This window comes from Perca flavescens, chromosome 11, assembly GCF_004354835.1.
Source record: "Perca flavescens isolate YP-PL-M2 chromosome 11, PFLA_1.0, whole genome shotgun sequence".
NCBI classification, from domain to species: domain Eukaryota; kingdom Metazoa; phylum Chordata; class Actinopteri; order Perciformes; family Percidae; genus Perca; species Perca flavescens.
This window is the reverse complement of record NC_041341.1, coordinates 12,066,114-12,087,055: the sequence shown is the minus strand read 5'-3', so window position 1 is coordinate 12,087,055 and position 20,942 is coordinate 12,066,114. Positions and strand designations below refer to the sequence as shown.

Here is a 20,942-nt window from a genome sequence, read left to right as displayed (position 1 = left end):
AATCAATAATTATACATTTTTATTACATTATTATTTACAGTTTTTTCCAACTGCTTACACACAAAATCTTTTCATGTCACACGATATAATATGTCATAAGCTATTTCTCAGCCTTTCACTCAGTTTTCAATTGCATAAAACACTTTTTTCAAAACACTACACACAATTATCTAGCTAAGACACAAAAATCTAACAGGAAGTGACTTTTTTTTTTTCCAAACACAACCAATCAAAATGCTACACTTATTTACCAGGGCACACAAACGCTCCTCACATGTGCAAACACATTATGCTTAACTGAACAATACCCAATCACTGCTTTAGTATAGGCCTATAGGATTACCTGTTTTGAACAATGGATGCCACTAATAGAGAGCAAGGGGAGGAGGGATAGACAGAGGATGACAACGAGGAGGAGGTGGTGGTGTGGAGGAGAGAAAGGAGAGCCATCTCTGAGATCAGGGCCACACTTATTCATCATGTGATCAACCACAGACTGACCATGAGAGAAGCCCATCTTGAATAGGCTTTACAGTCATATCCCTGACACACAAGCATCCACAAACGCACATATATTCTTTATTCTAAAAATGATACCTTTGGTTTACGGTTTGTAGTTTTGTTTTCTTGCTTCACGCTACTGTATACAACACTGTGCTAGAGCTGAAGATCTTTGCCCGAACCCGACGGGACCTAACGGGTTTGGTCGGGTTTGGGCTTAATTTCTATTATTTTTGACGGGCTCGGGCTTGCGCTTCGGGCAGCATGGTATATGAGCGGTCAGGTGATGCGTTTCGATTAGCGTGAAAATGGATCCTGAGGAGGTGAAACGGAGGCTGGTCTCTGGAGGACTTAATTCATTTCTATGTTCCAACTTCCAAGTGGCCTATTGCCTCCGTTATTCATGAATAAATGATGTTAAAAAATTTATAAATGACTAATTTTTTACGAAAGACAAAGCTGTGTGCGTGCGGCGCAGTCTCTTTTTTCTTTCTCTCTCCGACACTCTAATAATGCTGATAGACGGCCTTTACAATTGGGCTGTAAACGGGTTCGGGCTTTTAAAAAGCTGTCAATCAAAATGTACGGCTCGGGCTCTGGCCGAACTCTGTCGGGCTCAGGCCTTTTCGGGCCGTACTTTTAAGGCCCGATTACAGCTCTACACTGTGCTACTCTTACAAACGTAATGTTTTCCAATAAATATTTTCTGTAACTTTTCAACCACTCTCAGCAGATTACTTTCACTCTAGAACATTGTAAATGTAGATATAGGCCTATGAAAGACAAAAGAGCTTTAGATTTAGAACAGTGTGTACGTGGTTTATCCAAACATTTACTATTATGAAAAAAGTGTTTGCCTTTTGATGCAGATGCTTCATTTTGAGATGTGTTCATGGCATTTTGAATACAGGGTTTCATTTTGAAGATGTGAGGCATTTTGTGTGTGCAGTTTTGGGATTGTCTGTAGAGTTTTGAAAAAAGATGTTGGAAAAAACTAATATATTTTGGGTATGCTAAATTGCACAACATTTACATTCAGGGTGATATTAGTTTTCTTTCTTTTTGTAAAACCATTCAGTTTATTCCAACATGCTATAGACATGAATTGCCAAGGCCTCAAAACAGTGTGTAAAATCTTATTTTCAACAAAAAAAACAACAATGCAGGACAACAAAGCCCTTCAAGGTCACCATCAAGATGCTCTTTGGATTGATAATGCTAGCAAAGATGACGAGGGAATCTACACGTGCATTTGTACCTGGACATACAACGGCAAGGAGTACAACTCGTCAGCCTCCAAGGAGCTAAAGGTTGAAGGTGAGAGATCATTTTCAGGTTTTTTTAAGCCTTTAGTTTGGGTAGTAAGAATCAAAATGAGTTCAGGAGCTTGTTAGTTAACTTAGGCTACCTGTTAACTGATGACGTATTGAGAATGAGGACATACGTCACGATTTGGGAAGTGTCTGATCCTGTCCACCATTTTGGGATCCAACGCTATCGGTTGCCAGGGGCAACAGTGTCAGAGCGACACAGACACGGAGCTGGAAAGACGGCTCAAGGAATTATCATTATGGCGTTATGTTCTCTTAATACATCCATGATTTAAACAGAGAAATTACAAGAAAATTAAGAAGAAAGCAGCGAAAGAAAAGGGCCCTTACAGAGACAAACTGATAGGAACAACAACCTCTGAAACTGGTCCAGTATATTAATCAGTTAGCATCCACTAAAAGTTCAGTTGTTGCCGCTGACAGACTCAGATTATTATTCTAAGTGTGTGACATTATGTAAAGGATCCCTACAGAGATAGACCTTTTAGATTAACATGAAATCACCATCACCAAACTCCACCAGACTCCATGTAAATAATCAGGACTTTTATCATCGTAAAACACACTTCATTCAAAGTGGACAAAAACTAAATAAAACAACCAAAAACCATCTTGGTTCATATTTCCACTGTTCCAACAATCACCACTCTGGTTTGGTTGAAATAAACCCTTAATTCACCCATTTACATGTGAAAATATGCAGGCTCTATACAAGCTAAAAGTCCTGATTATTTACATGGAGTCTGGTGGAGATATGCTGGCTCTATACACGCTAAAAGTCCTGATTATTTACATGGAGTCTGGTGGAGTTTGGTGATGGTGATTTCGGGGCTGTTTCATGTTAAACTAAAAGCATCTTACTCTTTAACTAAAAGGTCTATCTCTGTAGGGATCCTTTACAGTCAGTGCGGTGTCTCTGAGCTGGACCAGAGAAAGGTCCTTTCTTCTAATTGCAGCCAACCAAGAAATCCGATGTCTCCTTGCCACATCAGAGATATGTTCTACTTCATGCTTTTTCCATGTAGAGAAACAAAAAGACTTTAACACATGGTTCCGATGGTTTCCACGACAATCGTGTGAGACACTGGAGCATTTTTTTTTACAAAGCAGTGGTTTCCAGGCATTTAAAAATAGTGAGGAATTGCAACAACCTCCTCTGTTACCAACACAAACAATGAACGGTTCTGGCGGGTAGCCTCCCATAATGGCGGAAGGGGGCGGGGCGCTGTGTAGTGACGTCATCTCCACATTCTCAATAGGCCAAAATCATCCATGGGTTTCCTAGCGGTTTGTTCATACCATTAGATAATACTAAGACTTCAGTCAGACCATTTCACAGTTTTAAACATAAACATTCTAAATGGAGAGGGCGACAACACTGTCTTGGTTAGCTCGCCAAAGCTCTACTGCCACTGTCTTGGCAACATTAGCTAATGTTCGCTAGCTAATGTAGGCTAACTATAGCCAGTTAGCTTTGTATGTAACGTAACAAAAACCCACCCATCTCAGAGGAGCGAAGCTTAATATTTCATTCAATAAAGTTATGTACAAAAGGAGCACTAACGCCACAGGTCCTATGTTATCAAAGTGGACGCAGATATAGTAAACTCCGAAGGCAGTCGTAATATTTACCTAGTAGGCTAGGCTAACACTGTTGCGCTAACGTTAGCAAAACATCGGTGTAGCTTTAGCTAGCTGTCTAAACTTGTCTCGAGTCTGGACCTTTAATTGTCTATGGTCCGGACTCGAGTACCACAGCCCTGACAGGTAGATATCACTGAGCTGAACCACAACAAGCTGCAACTTTTCTGATTGATACAATGGGAGCCTGACTCTTGCATATGACCCCAATCTGCCCCTCTTATGGCTTGAAGCCATAACCTCTGCCAGTTTTTGGCAAAAGCATGCTTCCCCCTAGGTATGTTAAACATCAGGCACCCATCACTGGCTCTGTTTGTACAATTAACTACGCAACAACTCCTTGGCATTTTGACTTACGCTATGCCGCTACTAGCTAGCTAGCTACACAAAACACGTCTTCTTTCTGCCCCCCGGTTGCGTGCGCAAGCAGTGATGATGTTGCCTTGAAACCCATGTATTGGGCTTTGATTATGGGGAGTGTTCCAACCGAACCAGGAAAAAAAATGCCTCTGCATTCATTGGATAGACCTACAACCAATCAGAGCAACAGAACTCAACTCAACTGTCAACAGAACTCAACACTGTGTATCGTCTCCATAGCAACCACTCTTTGCACAATGCATTCGTTCTAACTTCCGACTTTTAGACCTTTTTGAAGCTGGATATATCATTTGTTGCGTGTAAGTATAAATGTGGATAACGTTAATTATAGTGACATGCTTGCTACAGTTGCGTTTCTAGAGATGAATCGGCGAAAACACGTTTTATTTCTCTGATTCACGGCTTTGTTCTAGCGCCGGCGGTCCCTCTCTTCAGTCTCTCTCTATGTCTCTCCACCATATAGCCCTACCATGCTTTCGGGCAGTTGTTGAGGCTCCTCCGCTGAGGATTTTAAAATGAATGCGCTGTCGATATCGTCTTTAACAGACGCGATGGTGGAATCTACACATCTCAACAAATTCAACCCAAGCGTTCTTTGGTGACGTGATTGATTCTGTTACTGTTGATCATCTGTCCGACAATCTGATTGGTCCGAACAGATCCTGTTCCGGTCTATTTCGGCCAGGGAAGCTGCTTTGTTGTTTTGATATTTTTTAAACTATAATACTACATCTAACAACATATATGTAGATATTATCATAGTATGCATTTCTCTACTTTAATAATATTATTTTGGTCTTATTACTAGTGAAATATTACAGTATGCTGTAAGACAGAACAGATATGATCAGAGTTGGGCGCATGCAAAGCCGATTTCCCACAATGCAATACCGGCATTCATTTCAGAGAATCAGACAACGATCAGCGGGTCTTTAACGCCAGCATCGCTTCAATATACATATATATAATCAGTGGTTTTGTCACCAGCAACAACACGTTGCTTCAGCTTTGTTCCAGTAAGTTATGCACCGTAATAACGTTTAAAAAAATCCGCGGGTATATATCTATGGTCCTGGCAGGCTTAAATTGACTTAACAGCGCCACCTGCTGTTGTGGAGTGCAAATTACAGGACATTTGTTAGAAAATGTACCTGCATTTGTGTGTGGATCTGAGGGCATTTATGTGTGGATCAGCAAGGCGGAAAATAAGTGCCAAAAGTCACGTGACAGTTTTTCGTACTTGTAGAATTTTTTTTGTACTTGTAGGATTTTTTTTTTTTACTTGAAGGATTTGTTTTTTTTGTACTTGTAGAATTTGTTTTGTACTTGAAGGATTTTTTTTTTGTACTTGAAAGATTTTAGTTTGTACTTGCAGGATATTTTTTGTCATTGAAGAAATAGGTTTCTTTGTGCTAATGCTTGCTCTTGAGGGAATTACTGTAATTGTTGGGGTTTTGGAATTTATAGAGTGTGGTCTAGACCTACTCTATCTGTAAAGTGTTTCGAGATAACTTTTGTTATGATTTGATACTATAAATAAAATTGAATTGAAAAAATTGAATTGTATGTGTAAAACATACTGTATTTGTTTGATAGGTAGGTTTCTTATTTGCAGAAAAAAATGCATTAGTTTGTGAATGATGTTTTGTATTTGCAAACCACACTGAGTTTGTTTGTGAATCGTTGGGCGTGAGTAAAACACGCTTTGTGTGTGTGTGTGTGTGTGTGTGTGTGAGGTTTTGGCATGATTCTAACGCCATATAAAGTATTTCAGCCGAAATTTTCGGTGGCCGAATATTGGGTGCATCCCTTTATTTATATATATATATATATATATATATATATATATATATATATATATATATATATATATAGTTTATAAGGTTAAAATCTTAGTAACCACCTATCAGCATGATTGTTTGTGGGTTTCATCGAAGTAAGATACTCGCCTAAGCTACAGGGTGAAAAACCAATGCTAATAGCCACTGATTCAGCCAGTGCATCCAGTCCAGTGTTAGGGTTCAATGCTCCAAAATGTTTGTTTATGTACTTAGGCTTCAAAATTTAGACAGAACAGGAAGTCATATTTTTGCACAAATTTGACTACAACAGTGTTGTTGCAGTCTCTGTGGATTTTGCAACAAACCACCAATGTTCTCTATAAAATAAACCCCAGCGTTGGAAAACACCCTGAATGCAACATTTCACAATTAAAAGTTGATAAATGTAGTATGTTGAGTTATAGACTGACAATATAGATTAAAAAGTGATTAGAAATATTTTGTAGATCCCTTGTGTTAAGACAACAGCATTTAAGAGTTTTAACTATTTTTTGTGTGTGCATCAGGTAAGGAAACGATTGATTAGGGTCATAATATTGGAATGTGATCTTTGACATGTGTCCTAAAGAAGAGAACGGAAAGGAAGACTCATCGTTGTTTTGTTTCTGCTTGCCTTGCAGATAAAGTTGCCTACCGTGACTTAGAGATCATCTCTCCGAAGAACAAGGAGCAGTTGGCTGATGAAGGTAGGAAAACTTCCCCTAATAATACCACAATGATGTCATAACACTGCAAATACAACAATTCCAGTACTCACTAAACCACTTACACCTTACTTTTTCAGTGACATATCTGTGAACTGTTAGAATTGTGCTGTATTTTTGTTTAATCTAACAAGAATTGTTAGGTATTTTGGTAAATGTTAATAGAGATTAAGGATAAACCGATTATTGGCCCAGGTCGATTATCGGGCCGTTTTTTGGCAGTTTGCAGATTATCTGTATTGGAGTTTTATTTATTATTTATATGTTGAGTTTCGTAAAATACTTAATTCCAAAATCAGAAAGGCACCTACTTGTACCCAGAGGATTTTAGACTGACATCTCCACTGAAGTCAAGACAAGCAGTTCATCTAAAATACAGTTAAGGAGACATTACAATTCATCTTTTGAGGAACATGAATGTCTATACCAAATTACACGGCAATTTATCCAGTAGTTGTTGAGACATTTCACTAAAGTCAGCAGGATTTATCGTCTGCAGAACATGAATGTTTCTAACAAATGAAAGTCTTTTCAAGTGCACGACAATCCTGCTCACCCAGAAATATTCATGAATAACTTAACTAGTTATGATATGAACACTTGTTCTACCAGGCGTTGGGATCAAGCTGAAGTGCTCAGTTTACTGTGGGACTACCAAGATAAGTGACTGCAATGCTAGCTGGATGGTTGATGGAATCCCTTTCTGCCCGATCAATGGATACAATCAAACCACCAAAACGTAAGCCTCATCAAAAGCAGAACTGAACTTTATTCAAGAAGAAAAATGTCACAACATGATATGTGAAATGTGTGAAAAATTGTCACTACAAAAATGTGGCCGTTATTATTTGTCTTATTCCACATTTTTGTAATACTAGTACAGTCCCTGTTGAAAATATGGCTGCTTGGAACGGCCCGATTGCTTGGCCTGTGGTATTGTTGCTTGTAGAATTCTTCAAAACCAAACTGTACCCCAAAATTACTTACAGAAGGACCCCAAACCACTTAATATGCAACTCAGTGTAGACTACTTCTACGTGACAGAGTAACATCGTACTACTATACAGTCCCTCCAGGATTTCGCGATCACAACAATTTTAGAATAGGAGCTGGTTGAGTCATGAATACGCATTGTGGAAGTAGCCTACGTGCTAACGCTGCTGCAGTGATGGCTCAACCAGCTCCTTCTTGTCGGTTATTGGCTGGAACACTGTTTGTTACTCAATCTGAGTAACGTATTCTGAATAATTGGATTACTTCAAGATTACTTCCACATTGAATTGCGTTTTATAGGTGTAGGAATGCGGCTATCACATCCAGCTTACTAAACAGGCCTATAATGGTGTGTTCTTTTTATTCCAACTAGCTGAATGTGTACCTGAACAAGCAGATAGATTATTGTATTGGTAGTCCCGAACTGCATAGCCTACTACAAAAATCGAACTGCAGTCTAAGCTACCACAAGCTAATTTTAGCTAACGTTAGCTAGCATGTCAAACGGGGCTATAGTCTTTAAACGGCGCTGGAGCTAGTAAATCGGCACCTAGGAGAATGTAAAGTCGCACGTCAATGTTAAAATAGCAAGGTGACCAGTAAAACTACAGCAGACGACTACCCTTGGCTAATTAAAAAATAACTTACTTTACGATGCTTCTTCAGGTTGGAGGTGGAGTAATTTGGACGCTGAAAGAAGGTTGGTTGCTGGCAAGCAGAGGCTGCACGGCACAGTTAGCTGTATTTCATTCTCCCTGTTCGTTCTTTAATGTGAAATGCTGTTGGAATTTCCAAGATAGAAACTTATTGCTGCCCTGGCTCTGTCGTGCCGGTTCCGACTCCATTGTGACTGATCACGCAAATAGCTATTTTTTCTATTTCATATCGGGGCTTCTGGAAAATGCATTAAGTTTATTCAGAGTGAATAAACTCGTGAAACGGAGAAGTATTGTCATGTAATCCATTGATTTTAACAATGTAACTGTATTATACATACAAACTATTTAAATTGTAACTGTAACAGAATACAGTTACTCATAATTTGTATTCTGAATACGTAACGCCGTTACATGTATTGGTTGGCGCAGTTTGTTTTTGTTGCCGTTTGTGGAGCCTGGGCTGTCTTCAGAGACCGTGTTTTTTTACAGTGTGTTCAGGGGACCGGCAGCTAGCGGATAGTGAGGAGAGGTTTGCTGTATGTGACGAAAAATGTTGTAGCATAAAAAACGCGTCACATCACTTAGAGCTCCTTTAAGACTTAAGAACCCACGGGAACACTGTGCATCGCTTTACACATAACGTTAGCATTGATTAAAAACTGTAACAATAATAGGCTACACCCCCCATACAAATTTTTTTTCCTCATCGGACCTGCATCAATCTCAGATATGGCATTTCTTTTGTGATCAATTATTTATTTATTTTCTTACAATCATTCATACATTGGGGAGGAAGCATCTTGACAAAAAAAAAAAAAAAAAGAAACCTTAGGCTGATTACATCATCATTGAAAATACAACAAAAGCATAATAAAGTGTTGCTTAATTCTGATGCTTGTTTTTCCTCTCCCCTTATCCCCCTCCAACCCCCACCCCACCCCCATATGGCATTTCTAAAGTCAAATTGACAGAAATCTGTGGTAGCGACGGAGAACTTTAATCCCTGTAATCAACCACCAGAACAGGACTGTGTGTGTGCACGCGCGCACAGAGAGAGAGAGAGAGAGAGAGAGAGAGAGAGAGAGAGAGAGAGAGAGAGAGAGACATAACAGTTGCGATGTTCCTTTCAGCTATCCGCTCGTTCTCCAGGAAAGCGAAGAAAAGTTAGTTTGGTATATCCAGCATTCAATGTCTGTTCAAAATGGCTTTACATCCTATACATTTAAGATGCTCCAGTCTGACATTGCTATCCCCAGTGTGTGTCTAAAAACTTTTCTGCAACTATAAAATTATTGAAAATCTAAAATTTAAATTGTGTGTATTTTCTTGCCCTGGTTTAATGCCAAACACTAACACTTCAGCCTTTGTAATAAATTATGACTTATGTCTCCTAATCTTTAATGCACCAAACTCTGTTTTGTAGCGTCACTGAGAACACTTCAAGGAAAACCAGCTCCACTGCAATCCTGACCATCGAAAAAGTGTCTGCTAAAGATTTCAAAACTGAGTTTAAATGCATCGGCAAAGGCCTTTTCGGAAAAGTGTCTGCCACTTTAACTCTTAAGCGGAGAGGTCAGTGACGGGATCACAGATGAGTATGACTATCAGGCTTGGCCCCCCCCCCACACACACACACACACACAGACACACACACACACTTCAAACTTCGATTTGCACGTTTGTTTTCCAGAGTCAATAATCCCACTGGTCATTGGAGCAGTGTGTGTGCTGTTGTTCGTTGTGTTGGCCGCCGTGCTGGTCAAGTGCTTCGCTATCGACCTCACTCTCTTCTTCAGATCCTACTTCCCATTAAGCAGTTACAATAAAGGTAAGAAATTTTTTTTTTTTTTTTTTTTTTTATTAAATCAGTAGAGGATTTAGAAGTCAAGGTATAAAAAGCCGTATAGAAGAGTTGAATCACGTTTGAGTAAAACTAACACGCAGCTAATGTTTTTTTAGCCTTTGCTTTCCCAGGGTAGTTTCACTGAGCATTACTTTTCCAAAGTCTTTGCTCCACAATCACACTTAGGTTCACAACAACCATTGAGGGCAGGGTATGGTGACAAGGCTGCATTGGCTCATAATGACCTAATAAGAAAGATTTTTTTAAAGCTACTCAAGCTTCCATGAATTTATTTGTATTTCCCAGATGGCAAGGTGTATGATGCCTACGTGGTCTACCACATGCAGAGCATGGACAAGGCCACCGATGACGCACTCTGTCAGTTCATCACCAAGGTTTTGCCCTCCGTCCTTGAGGAAAAATGCGGATATCGACTCTTTATCAACGGGAGGGATGACATACCCGGGGAAGGTCTGAATTTATTTATTTATTTATTTTTTTTTTTTTTAAATGTTCCTGGTAACTCAGAAAGCAGTCTTTTTAAACCCTGTGTCCAGCAGGAATCTGTATGATGAAGAAACCTGTCCTGAGTCTCTGTTTGTGTGCAAAACTCGGGTTCTTCTGCCATGCAGCGGCAAGTCCTGAGCACCTCTACTGCAGTATTACGTGTGGCAGCATCCGATGCACACTGTGCAGACATTCACTAACACTAGCTAATGAGCCTACTGAGATAAACTATACATGTCCATATCGTTACCGTTTTCAATGTACATACTCACTCAGAAACTTGATGGCAAAGTGGGTTTCTTTATGTTTATGCAAAAGTTATTATATACCAGGGATAATTGAACCAGGCCATATATTTTTGTTAACAGAAATACATGTAGAACAATATAAAAACAAATTTAGCAGGGTGCTACATATGTTTTAATTTTCTAATAGTTTCACAGAACCATTTATGCAACATGAAGGCTCAACTCTCTTTGCATTTCTTTGTCCTCCATTTCTTTTGCTTTAGATGGTGGTTTTAGTATTCATTTACAGGACTCTTAACAGCCATCAGATTTGGTAAAATAAAAACTGCTAAGTCAAAGTAAAGAAACGACACACTGAACCTTTCTGACAGGGTTCTTTAGAGCACTCTGAAATGTCTTTGTTGCACCACTTTTCAAATACTACTTAAACTAGTTAAGCATTTATGCCTGACCCCACAGACCGTCTGGAGCTAGTGGAGGAGCGCATGACGCAGAGCAGGAGGCTGATGGTCATCCTCACCCCGGGTTCAGGATCAGAGTTACAGAGCAGAGACCAATGTCCTGCCTCGCCCCACAACTCAATGATAGGAGGGTATGACTGGCAGGTAGGAGTCTAACAGCAAGCAGTAATTAGATGTTTTACTTTTTAGCTGCAAAGTGTGGTAGTTTTGAATAAAACTTTAGAAAAAGAAGGCATACTTTTAATGATCCCCCAAAGGGATTTACACTCTGTTTTGATTTGAAATAAATGAAGTAATAAAGATAATGAGATAAGTGATAAGTGATAAGATTTATTTAAAAAGATTAGGGCTACAAACACATTGTGTCCAACCATGCCAATTATTGGCCTTCATACTTTATATCATTTAGACAAAGAATTATTTGATCATTTTACTCAATGTGTGAGAACCTGCTAAACTGCTCCAGGGAAAACATTTGTCTAACTAAACATCCCATGTGTGAGTAAAACATTTTTTTTATTGATCATTTTCCATACAGGTGGGGCTCCACCATGCGTTGTTCCAGAGGGAAATGAGTGTGATTCTGGTCCAGCTGGGGGACACTGGGCCACAAGGATACACACACCTTCCCGCTGGCTTGCAGCACCTGATTCTCCAGAGCGCCCCTATTAAGTGGCCAGAGGGTTCGTGTGGCGCTGCCGCATGGAACTCACGCTTCTGGAAGAGAGTGCGATACCTAATGCCTGCAATACCTGCAATAAAATGTCCACAGTCTGCTATTATTTGAAACCCTTATGGATTTGCTTTGACCTCCCTGGAATCACAGATACTGTATGTAGCATGTGCAAAACAAAAGGTTCCAACCGCACCAGTCCCATCACACAGATGTGTGGGATCACAGGCATCAGTTCTATGTAGGAATGATGCTAATAGGTCCATATAGAATTGTGTATTTACTGGTTAAAGAAGTTTATTCCTCCATTAAACTGTGGACATGTCATTGCATACATACATTCTGAGTCTAACCCTGATCTCTGAGTTGATTTACCCTGAGATGGGAAACTCTTGAGTTTTCGGTTCCAGAACAGCTGAGTCGAGTTGGTTCAACTCGGAGCAGGTTTACTCAGAGTTAAGCGCGTGCACCACCACAATAAAAAGGCAGCATGAATGGAGCCATCATACTACGATTCACTATGGCAACAACCACAAACAAACTGGTCATATGTTTAACTAACGAAGTAATACAGCTTCTTCATCAACGGGATAGTCGACAAAAGGAAATGCCATGTTCGGAACAACAACGTTTTATAGTCTGCCTAACACGGTTAATAAACCAACACTGTTTTTTTATACATGCAGATAACAAACTGCGCTAAAATGTGCCTGATACAGACTGAATGAATGAATGAGGACCTCTAAGAGCGTTGTGTCAACGGGAGGAGACTGAGAGAAACTCAAGGTTTATTGAAGAAAACCTGGTTCTCAGACTCAGTTACCATAGTAACTGACTCGGAGGTTGAGTTAGCTCTCTTTCTGAAACGGGCTGGAGTTACCCCTCTCTCTCAGGTTTGATTAACCTCCCTTTCTGAAACAGAAAACCCAGAGTTTCCCTCATCTCAGGGTTAACACACTCAGAGTTTTCACTAAACCTGCTTTCTAAACTGACCCCAGATCTAAATTCCCAGAGGGTGAAATATAAAAACACAAAGAAAGAAAGTAAATAAAATAATTGTAATTAATTAAAAAAGTGTGTCTGCTCCCTCAAACATCTGGAAAAAGACATTTAGGAGAGATTTTTCTTGCGGTTTGAATAGTTGGGGCAGGTAACCTGTTATTATTCAGACCTGCATGTGCTTCGGCATGTGGTTTCATGCCTGCTGTCCCAGGGTGCTGATCTCAGGCCCTACAGAGATGCAGGAGCTGCAGATCTCCACTGCTAACAATGAAAGGATAAAGCCTTTATTTTAAACATATCAGTATGTTGCTGTTTCTGGGAACCAATTATCTCTTCACCTCTTCAGCTCTGTGCTAATATCACACTGCTGCTGGCTCCAACTTGTCCACATTGGAAGTTGCTGTCTGTATGTAGACTTCATTTATATTTTGTGACGGTTCGTGTGGTTGTATTTACTGTTTTCTTATAACTTTAGAAAGCTACCCATTTATGTCTAGTTTATAATCGATAAAGACAGCAATTTAATGTGTTCATATATACAGTACAGTGTAAGTTATTCTTTAAAAAAATGAATGTATGATTCAAGAACTGCAGGCTCTTCCAGTGTTCATTAAATTGCACATAAGCTAATACGAAAGTTCCTACGGATATAAAAACATGAATCCATGTAAAATGAACCAATGAAATTGGAAATTTTTGTTATTTATCTGTTTTAAAGATTTGACAACAAATGTAATGCCGTTGATGTTCTCCATACATCTTATTTAATTTTAAAAAACCACAATAAATATAGAAGTTGATTGCAGTTTCCTTATCGTTATTGTTGTTCATTGAGCTGACAAGTACAGACATATTCAAAATGGCAATGCAGGTAACCGCTCTTTTCCCAGCCCACGTTATACAACAAGTATTTTCTCCAGCAGAATTAACTTTTGGGGGATTTCGTTGAGCCACTATTACTGTAAGCGTCTGTTGAATGTAACTGTTGTTACAGCGTTTTTCCAATAGAGGGAGACATATTCCGTTGCTACTGTATGTCCCCCATAAGAAATGTGAGCCACCAGTGGCAACATCTGCAAATGTACTCCATAACAACGTATGTGGTAAAAAGTTGAAAATGATTCACAGAGCCTGATTGGTAATCTTTTTGGTACATTTATTTACCAAGATCACCACTTTATCTTGAGAAAATCACTGCAGGATCTAACATGTCAACATTAGCATTGCAAAGAATACACGTATCCAGTTAATGAAGCTTATTTCTCCAAATTATTTCCTGGAAGAATTGTTTTTTTGTTTTTGCAAATAGACTGATGTATTATTATCTTGTGCTAATAATGCTGAATAGATTAACCTGGAAAAGACTTCAGCTTCAATGAACAAAATCACAGAAGCAAAAACGTTGTCTCTATGATGCCAAAAAAAGCTGCTTGCATCACGCAGTGATGCGGGTCGTGGCCGCTGGGAGGAGACGTCAGGCAGGTATAGATGGAAACATGAACTCTGTTATAACTCTCTGACACACATGCAGCAAGCAACTACATCAAGGCTATTTTATTCACTTAAAATTAAGTGATTCTTTTGTCTTATATGATGCTGAACTGAACCCCCTAGCAAGCAAGCTAGATAACTAGCCAGCCGGTGTTCTGTCGATTTATGCTACCTATCGAGATGTGCTACTTAGCGGTTCTGCGCATGCGCACGACCCACAAGCATGGTCTGATTCCCCGCCCATAAATCTATGCAACCTTGCTGTCGGACATACGGCCGATACTGTGGTTAATAGAGTAATATCTAATAAATAATTTATTCATTGTACCTTTTGATAGGGTATATTTGTCTATCAGAATACGCTACCACTGAAATATTCAATAAATATAATTTAATAGAATATCAAAATATGCTCCTTATCTCCTGACAGTGCACATGGAGTGAGTAGTGGTGCAATATATAATGATTCTGTTGGGGGAGCATTATTTGATAGGGTATATTTGTCTATCAGAATATGCTACCACTGAAATATTCAATAAAGATATAATGGAGTATCAAAATATTCTCAAATAAACATAAGATGTCAATACTGTAGTGTAGTGTAGTGTATACTAGAGTTATACCTCTATGGGATTCAGCCTGCCTGCACATTTGGAAATATGCAGGCAAATATATCACATAAGGAAGCATATTTCGATAGGGCAGCGCAACTCGATAGACTCTACTATCGATTTACGCTACGGTAGCATTTTTCGACAAGGCAGCATAGATCGTCAGAACACCGGCTTATTTTATGTAACCAGTTATTTGCATGTTGAGTGGAGTTAGCTAACTAATTATACAACAAGCAATTAAACAAGCTGCCAAACAAGCTAGGTACCGTTATGATCGCAAACATAGAGGATTCATGGAAAAATCATATTTTTTTGTCATGACTACTTTATGATTAATTAAAATGATACAGTACCATCAATCACTTCATCCGATATTTAAAGTGACTTAAACGTACAATATGTAATTTTCTGCCGCTAGTGGTCTCTCAATCAAAACAATGGATGTAAACACGGACTTTTGATGATGTTGTGTAGTGGCATTATGGGAGTTGTAGTTTAACACAATTGCCTATCAAAATATATCATTCATATCATTCTGTTAAAATAGCTGCAGTTTCCCCCACATAATTAAGTGTTAATTAAATTAAATTTCTTAATTTGATTTGTATTGGAAGCTAACATTAGCTAGCTAGTTGACCAGTTAGTGAGCAAGCAAGCTAACATTAGCCAGCAGCTAAAACCTCAATGTCACAATATATTTCACATCAGTGTCACTTGTTGGATGTTTTCAGCACAGGGGGGAAAAGGGTTTGTTACTCAACCCTGCTGAGAGGCTTCGTGGCTGGGACTGGCCGCCAAGTATTTTCGGGGCTGTAAAGAAGACAGCTAAACACTAAAGGGGGAAGAATTTCAGCACAACACGGTGGCCAGCCAGACTCGGACGCCTGGGGCGATACGGTCTGTTTTACCGACGGAACATTACACTTTCCGTTATGGCTGTTAGCATCGTTATCACCTGGCGCTGGAATTTGTGCTGGATGGGTTCAGATTTCTTTAAGTGTATAATAGTGGCTGGCTGCTGGCTAACTGTGGATGTGTCGTATCACTGGGGCTGTTGTCCGCCCTCATCCCGACTGAAGTCCCTTAGCGGCGGAGTGAGGCAGAAAAAACAGGGTGGGATAGCTGGCTACATTAGCATTAGATTTGTCTACTCTCTATACAGCTAATGTTAATGCTAACGTTAGTTGGCGAACGTAATCGTGGGTTAGCCCAGTGCTGTTTAACGTTAACTTTACCTTGATCAAAACAATTATACTTAAAATAACTTCATGAACGTGTTGAACAATGTTGTAACCTTATAACGTTCCCCACCGAGCATTAGCATGAGCTAACGCTAACATTACTTGTCAACATAGCACGTTAAGCTGGATCAGTCGATATTGAACTGTATAAATGAGATCTCTGCTGTATTACTGTGTTGTAAGTGGCGTGTAATCAAAGACAAAATGATGCTGTGTGGCAGAAAGCAACCTGTATTAAGGTTACTGAGTATTATTCTTTCTGTGACATTGTATGATTTACAATTACTATCAAACGCATTGTGTGGGTGCCCGTGTTTAGAGGGGTCAAAGATTTTATGACGCCACTGACAGGCGACTAAATGAAATGTCCCATGTCATTAAAATTAAATAACAGATTTCTCTGGGTTTGAACGTTGCTGGAAATATTTAGGATAGTGTAAGTACACAACTCAACGTTTTTAGACATTTTAACGCAGAAATGTTGCATATTTTACCTTTAAATAACCTTGTCTACTTACTGGAGTTCCACAACTAATGTTACTGAAGTGATTCAAAACTTTGTTCTCTCCCATCCAGCGCTGCCTTTTCTCTTAATACATCCATGGTCTTGCGCTGCTCCCACTGAACGTACACTTTAGCTGTGTTTGAAGCCGTTCCCTATCACGGAAATAGTGCACTATATAGTGTGTTTGCCATTTTGTAGTGGTGTTTGAATTCTCTGCGGTAAATTTCATTCACTATGTAGTCCACTATAAAATACCCACAATGCAATGCTAATTTGAGTGTAAATATGATGTACCCTACATTTTACTCTTGTATACAACAATGCAACACAGCCGTGTTTTCCCGGAGGAGAAGAAGAAGCAGAAATTGGTTTGTTTCAGGGACATATTAGAAGTATTTTAGTTTGGGTTTGTTTACATGATGCTGGGCGTGCCCGCATCCATCACACAAACAAGCGGTGCATCTCCTGACACAAGTCACTCAGCGATGTGTTTTACATGTCCTAATGTCATAGCTGACTGGAGTAGTCACTCAACACAGCTGACTGAAACATCACAAGCCACAATCAGGGGGGTCCCGGGTCATGTCATGTCAGAGTGTACAGTAGTCCAAGGTTTTTGCATCGCTGTGGTTGTTTAGCTGTTTCATCTCCACACCTACGTATTTTGTTATTTATGAATCATTGCTGCAACACTTCAGCACTAAGAAACATGAGTCATGTTAAAGTTTTATTCTGAAATCTTAGATATTGGAATATTTATTTATTATATGAAGATTATATGTCCTTTTGAGCAAAATGTCCATCTCTACTGACTTCACATGCAATTTTATTTGTGAAGCATGGATAGAAAACTTAATTCTTTATTTGCAATGTAAGCATTTATAAGAAGTGATGTTCTTTTCTGATAAATGTTTGTGAAAGATGAATATGTATTAAATTGGGTCACTTAAGTAGTAGAAATGTGATTTGTTTTTAGAAGTTGGTGCCTTCTAGACTGAGAAAAAACAGAAAATTTATTTTGGCTGGATGAAAGACAACTCCCAAAAATGCACTTGCTTTGCTTCCCTACGAGTCCACTCACAAGCCACGCCTACCGGTTACAGACAGACAACAGGCAGTCAAGTCAACTCAAATGTGTTTTCTTGTCATTTCAACCATATGCACGAAACAACCTTTCACCGTGGCTCAAGTGGTGTTACACATTGAGAATATATAAAAACAACATCATATAATAACGACATACGAAACACGCTACATTTAGTGCACACACATTATAGGCTCCGTAAAGTTCAGCTAACACATTGGTAGCATTAGCGCTTGGTGGGCTGTAACACAGAGTATAAACACAGCGTGAATTTGTGTGGAATGAAGAATGGTCGGCATTATATAACAGACACAAACTCCACCAGCGGTTAGCAGTTAGTTGGATACAAGCACCCCATTTCTGCACCAGTCTGTGTCTGTGTTAACACAGCCCACCTCCACGAGTCTTACCCAACAGAGCAGCATCCGCTTGGAAGGCTAGCAGGTCTGGTAGCTAACCATGTTTCCACAAAAACACAGCAGTCTCTGAACTCGCGTTGGGAGTTTCATTGAAGTTGCATGTAGTCCAGTTTGTTGTCTAATGAGCGGTTAGCTTTCCACCTAGCTCGAACTCCTGCCCTCGTCCCGCTTTACCGCTTTCCCGCATACCGCTTTTGATGTTCCCTTACCCGGCTAGCGGCATCGAGCGGCATCGAGCGGCATCAAGCAGCTGAGGTGCTGGTCTCTGTAGCAGGTGAAGCTTGCGTAGTGTCGAGCATTCCGTCTGTAATAAAGTTTCTTGCATATTCTCCGATCTGTAGCAATGTATCCCGGTGGTACACATGTGCGGTAGTTTGAATGCACATAATTGTTGTAAAAGTTTGCTGCTGAAAAAAGAGAGCTGTAGGGCCTTGCCCCCCCAGGCTGCCCCCCTAACTTTGGTGTTCAAAAAACTGTGCTTGTAAAAACAAACTGCCACTACTGTATGTCCACAAACTTCATAAAACATTGAAACAAACAATTCATTTATATTTATTAATAATAAATAACAATTGTAGATGTAATCTTAGCCCCCTGGTCCTCAAATTCTTAGCTACATCCCTGCATCAAATGTGCAGAGCAGCAGTCGCACAGTCTGGCTCGCACACAGCAAGTCTTCTGCGGTGAGGTGGCCCTGCATCCCAGCAAAGACTGGAGTGACTGAGCTGCCCCCCCAAATTGCTACCTTGTGATTTGTAAGAGCATTCTGCCCTTTGATTAGACAAGAACAGCATGATACAAAATATTACAAACTGGCATGTTTGAATTCGTAACGTTTACAGGGGGTCGCTGTTTCGGTGGCATTACGTTACAACACACCAGGGATGGACTCACAATCTGTGCGTTCGGGAAAAGTCCAGAAGGGCTGTCCAACCGATGGCCGTCGGCCCAAAAAAAGTCTAATAAAGCGATATTAACAGCCAACAGGAGGGGGCACTAATATGATCACTTATATGCTACGTGTAAAAAAAAAAAAGAAAAAAGAAAAAAGAGAAGAGTAGGCCTACATCATTAGACGTGACTGGTCATGATGAGGGACAGACAGTAGAGTTAATTTCACATCAGCAAGAGGTACTGGTAAGTGCCAAGAGCAAGACACATTATAATAGGCTGCCTTATCTTAGCGAATTGCATAGTCAGCTATCAACATGGGTGTGCATTATGATTATGAAAATTATCGTGCCATTTAATGCTTTCAAACTTAACGTGTTTAATAATTTCTGTCTGTTTTTTTGTCTGTTTTTGTGGAAAGATAATGACTATGGACTTCCTGTGACAAATATATATTCAGTTTTTTGGTGTTCTGTTCTGGCCCAGACTGTTTTTACAGCACAGAGAGGAAAGTCTCACACATCCAACAGACCGTTTACTCTCCAAACAATGTCTCATTTCTACAATGAAGTAGGTTTTATTCACTAATGTTTTCCAAAACTGCGTCACTACCTTTGGGTGTTCTCAAACCGTAGTACAAAGTACAAAATGTGACGAACAAAATACAGACCTCAACAACAAATGTCTTTTATGGGTTGCCAGGGCTGAAATCACATCGTTACCCTAATTTGGTTCACGTGCAGGCATTTGGAATGGGGGTAACGTGAGTGCTTGCTGCGGTCTCATAAACATGCTGTACAGTTGTTCTGAAACTGATCTGGCTAAACAGAAAATGACCAGCACTGTTATGAAACACTTAGTCATTCAGTCACTGTGCGTAAATGTTGAAAAGCACATCTACTTACTGAGAAAAGCACTTAACGTCGATTTTCCTACTTGGTGGGAATCCTAAGTTGGGATGTATTTGTCTGTAAAGCCATCTACACTCTAAAAACTCCTGGTTTAAAAAGGGACCAACTAATTTCTGGGTTATTTCAACCCAGAAAATTGGGTTACTCTTTTTGACCCAACTTCTGAGTTAAATACTTGACCCAAATGTTGGGTTAAAATAACCCAACTTCTGGGTCAAAAGAACAACCCCATTTTTTGGGTTGAAATAACCCAGAAATTAGTTGGTCCTGGGCCCTTTTCAACCCAGGAGTTGGGTCACAAATAACCTAACTAACCCCTCCAAAATGTAACGGGGAAAAAAGGGATGACCCTGCCCAACAATTTATTGTACTGGTTTGCATTCAAACTTTAACTGGAATTATGAGCCTGAGCCCGATTTAAACCCGACATTCTTTTAATATGTGGGCTCTTATAACTGACGTTGTCAACTACAATTCAGAGTTGTTTGAACTACAGAAATCTGTTTAGAATTATCTTAATGAATAATGCAACAAGGACAAAGCATGTAGCCTAAACTGCTCTGTTTGTTTATTCAGAATGGAATGGATTACAAATGGATCCGAATGAAGAAACGTAAAAAAAAACGCATTTCTCTGTGAAGGCTTGCCTTGCCCTCAGGGGTATGCTTGGAGAAGTAAAAAAAGAGGACATTGAAGGCTGACTATCATCTTTTCTGCCACGGCGAGCCTGCTTCATATTTGTGTTCATCGTCCAAGTCCCCGTTTTATTTGCTGTCATAGGCGAGCAGCATGCCGCACTTAATGGACTCGACAAAGCCGACACATGCTGCTGCTCATTGACTTTACATTGGCATTGTTTTCCGTGGTGGCCACACAGAAATTTCACACATTCCGTGCCCCCACTAAGTAATGAGCGGTTAACAGTTCATGATCATTTCACGGAATTCTCTGAGACGGGGTTAACCTCAAATTTCATCAAGATGGACATTGGTGTTTTGGTT

General features: G+C 39.7%; 1 protein-coding gene across 1 annotated transcript in view; it reads left to right on the top strand.

Moving 5' to 3' along the window:
* The window catches only part of LOC114563832 (interleukin-1 receptor-like 1), a 35,633-nt gene extending 23,314 nt beyond the window's left edge, over nucleotides 1–12,319 (top strand). The window contains exons 6-13 of the mRNA XM_028590755.1: nucleotides 1,668–1,818; nucleotides 6,316–6,381; nucleotides 7,012–7,138; nucleotides 9,475–9,623; nucleotides 9,742–9,879; nucleotides 10,201–10,365; nucleotides 11,109–11,254; nucleotides 11,649–12,319. Of these exons, the coding sequence (XP_028446556.1) occupies nucleotides 1,668–1,818; nucleotides 6,316–6,381; nucleotides 7,012–7,138; nucleotides 9,475–9,623; nucleotides 9,742–9,879; nucleotides 10,201–10,365; nucleotides 11,109–11,254; nucleotides 11,649–11,897 (1,191 nt within the window). The 3' untranslated portion in view covers nucleotides 11,898–12,319. The remainder of the gene's footprint in view (nucleotides 1–1,667; nucleotides 1,819–6,315; nucleotides 6,382–7,011; nucleotides 7,139–9,474; nucleotides 9,624–9,741; nucleotides 9,880–10,200; nucleotides 10,366–11,108; nucleotides 11,255–11,648) is intronic.
* Nucleotides 12,320–20,942: the final 8,623 nt, after the last annotated feature.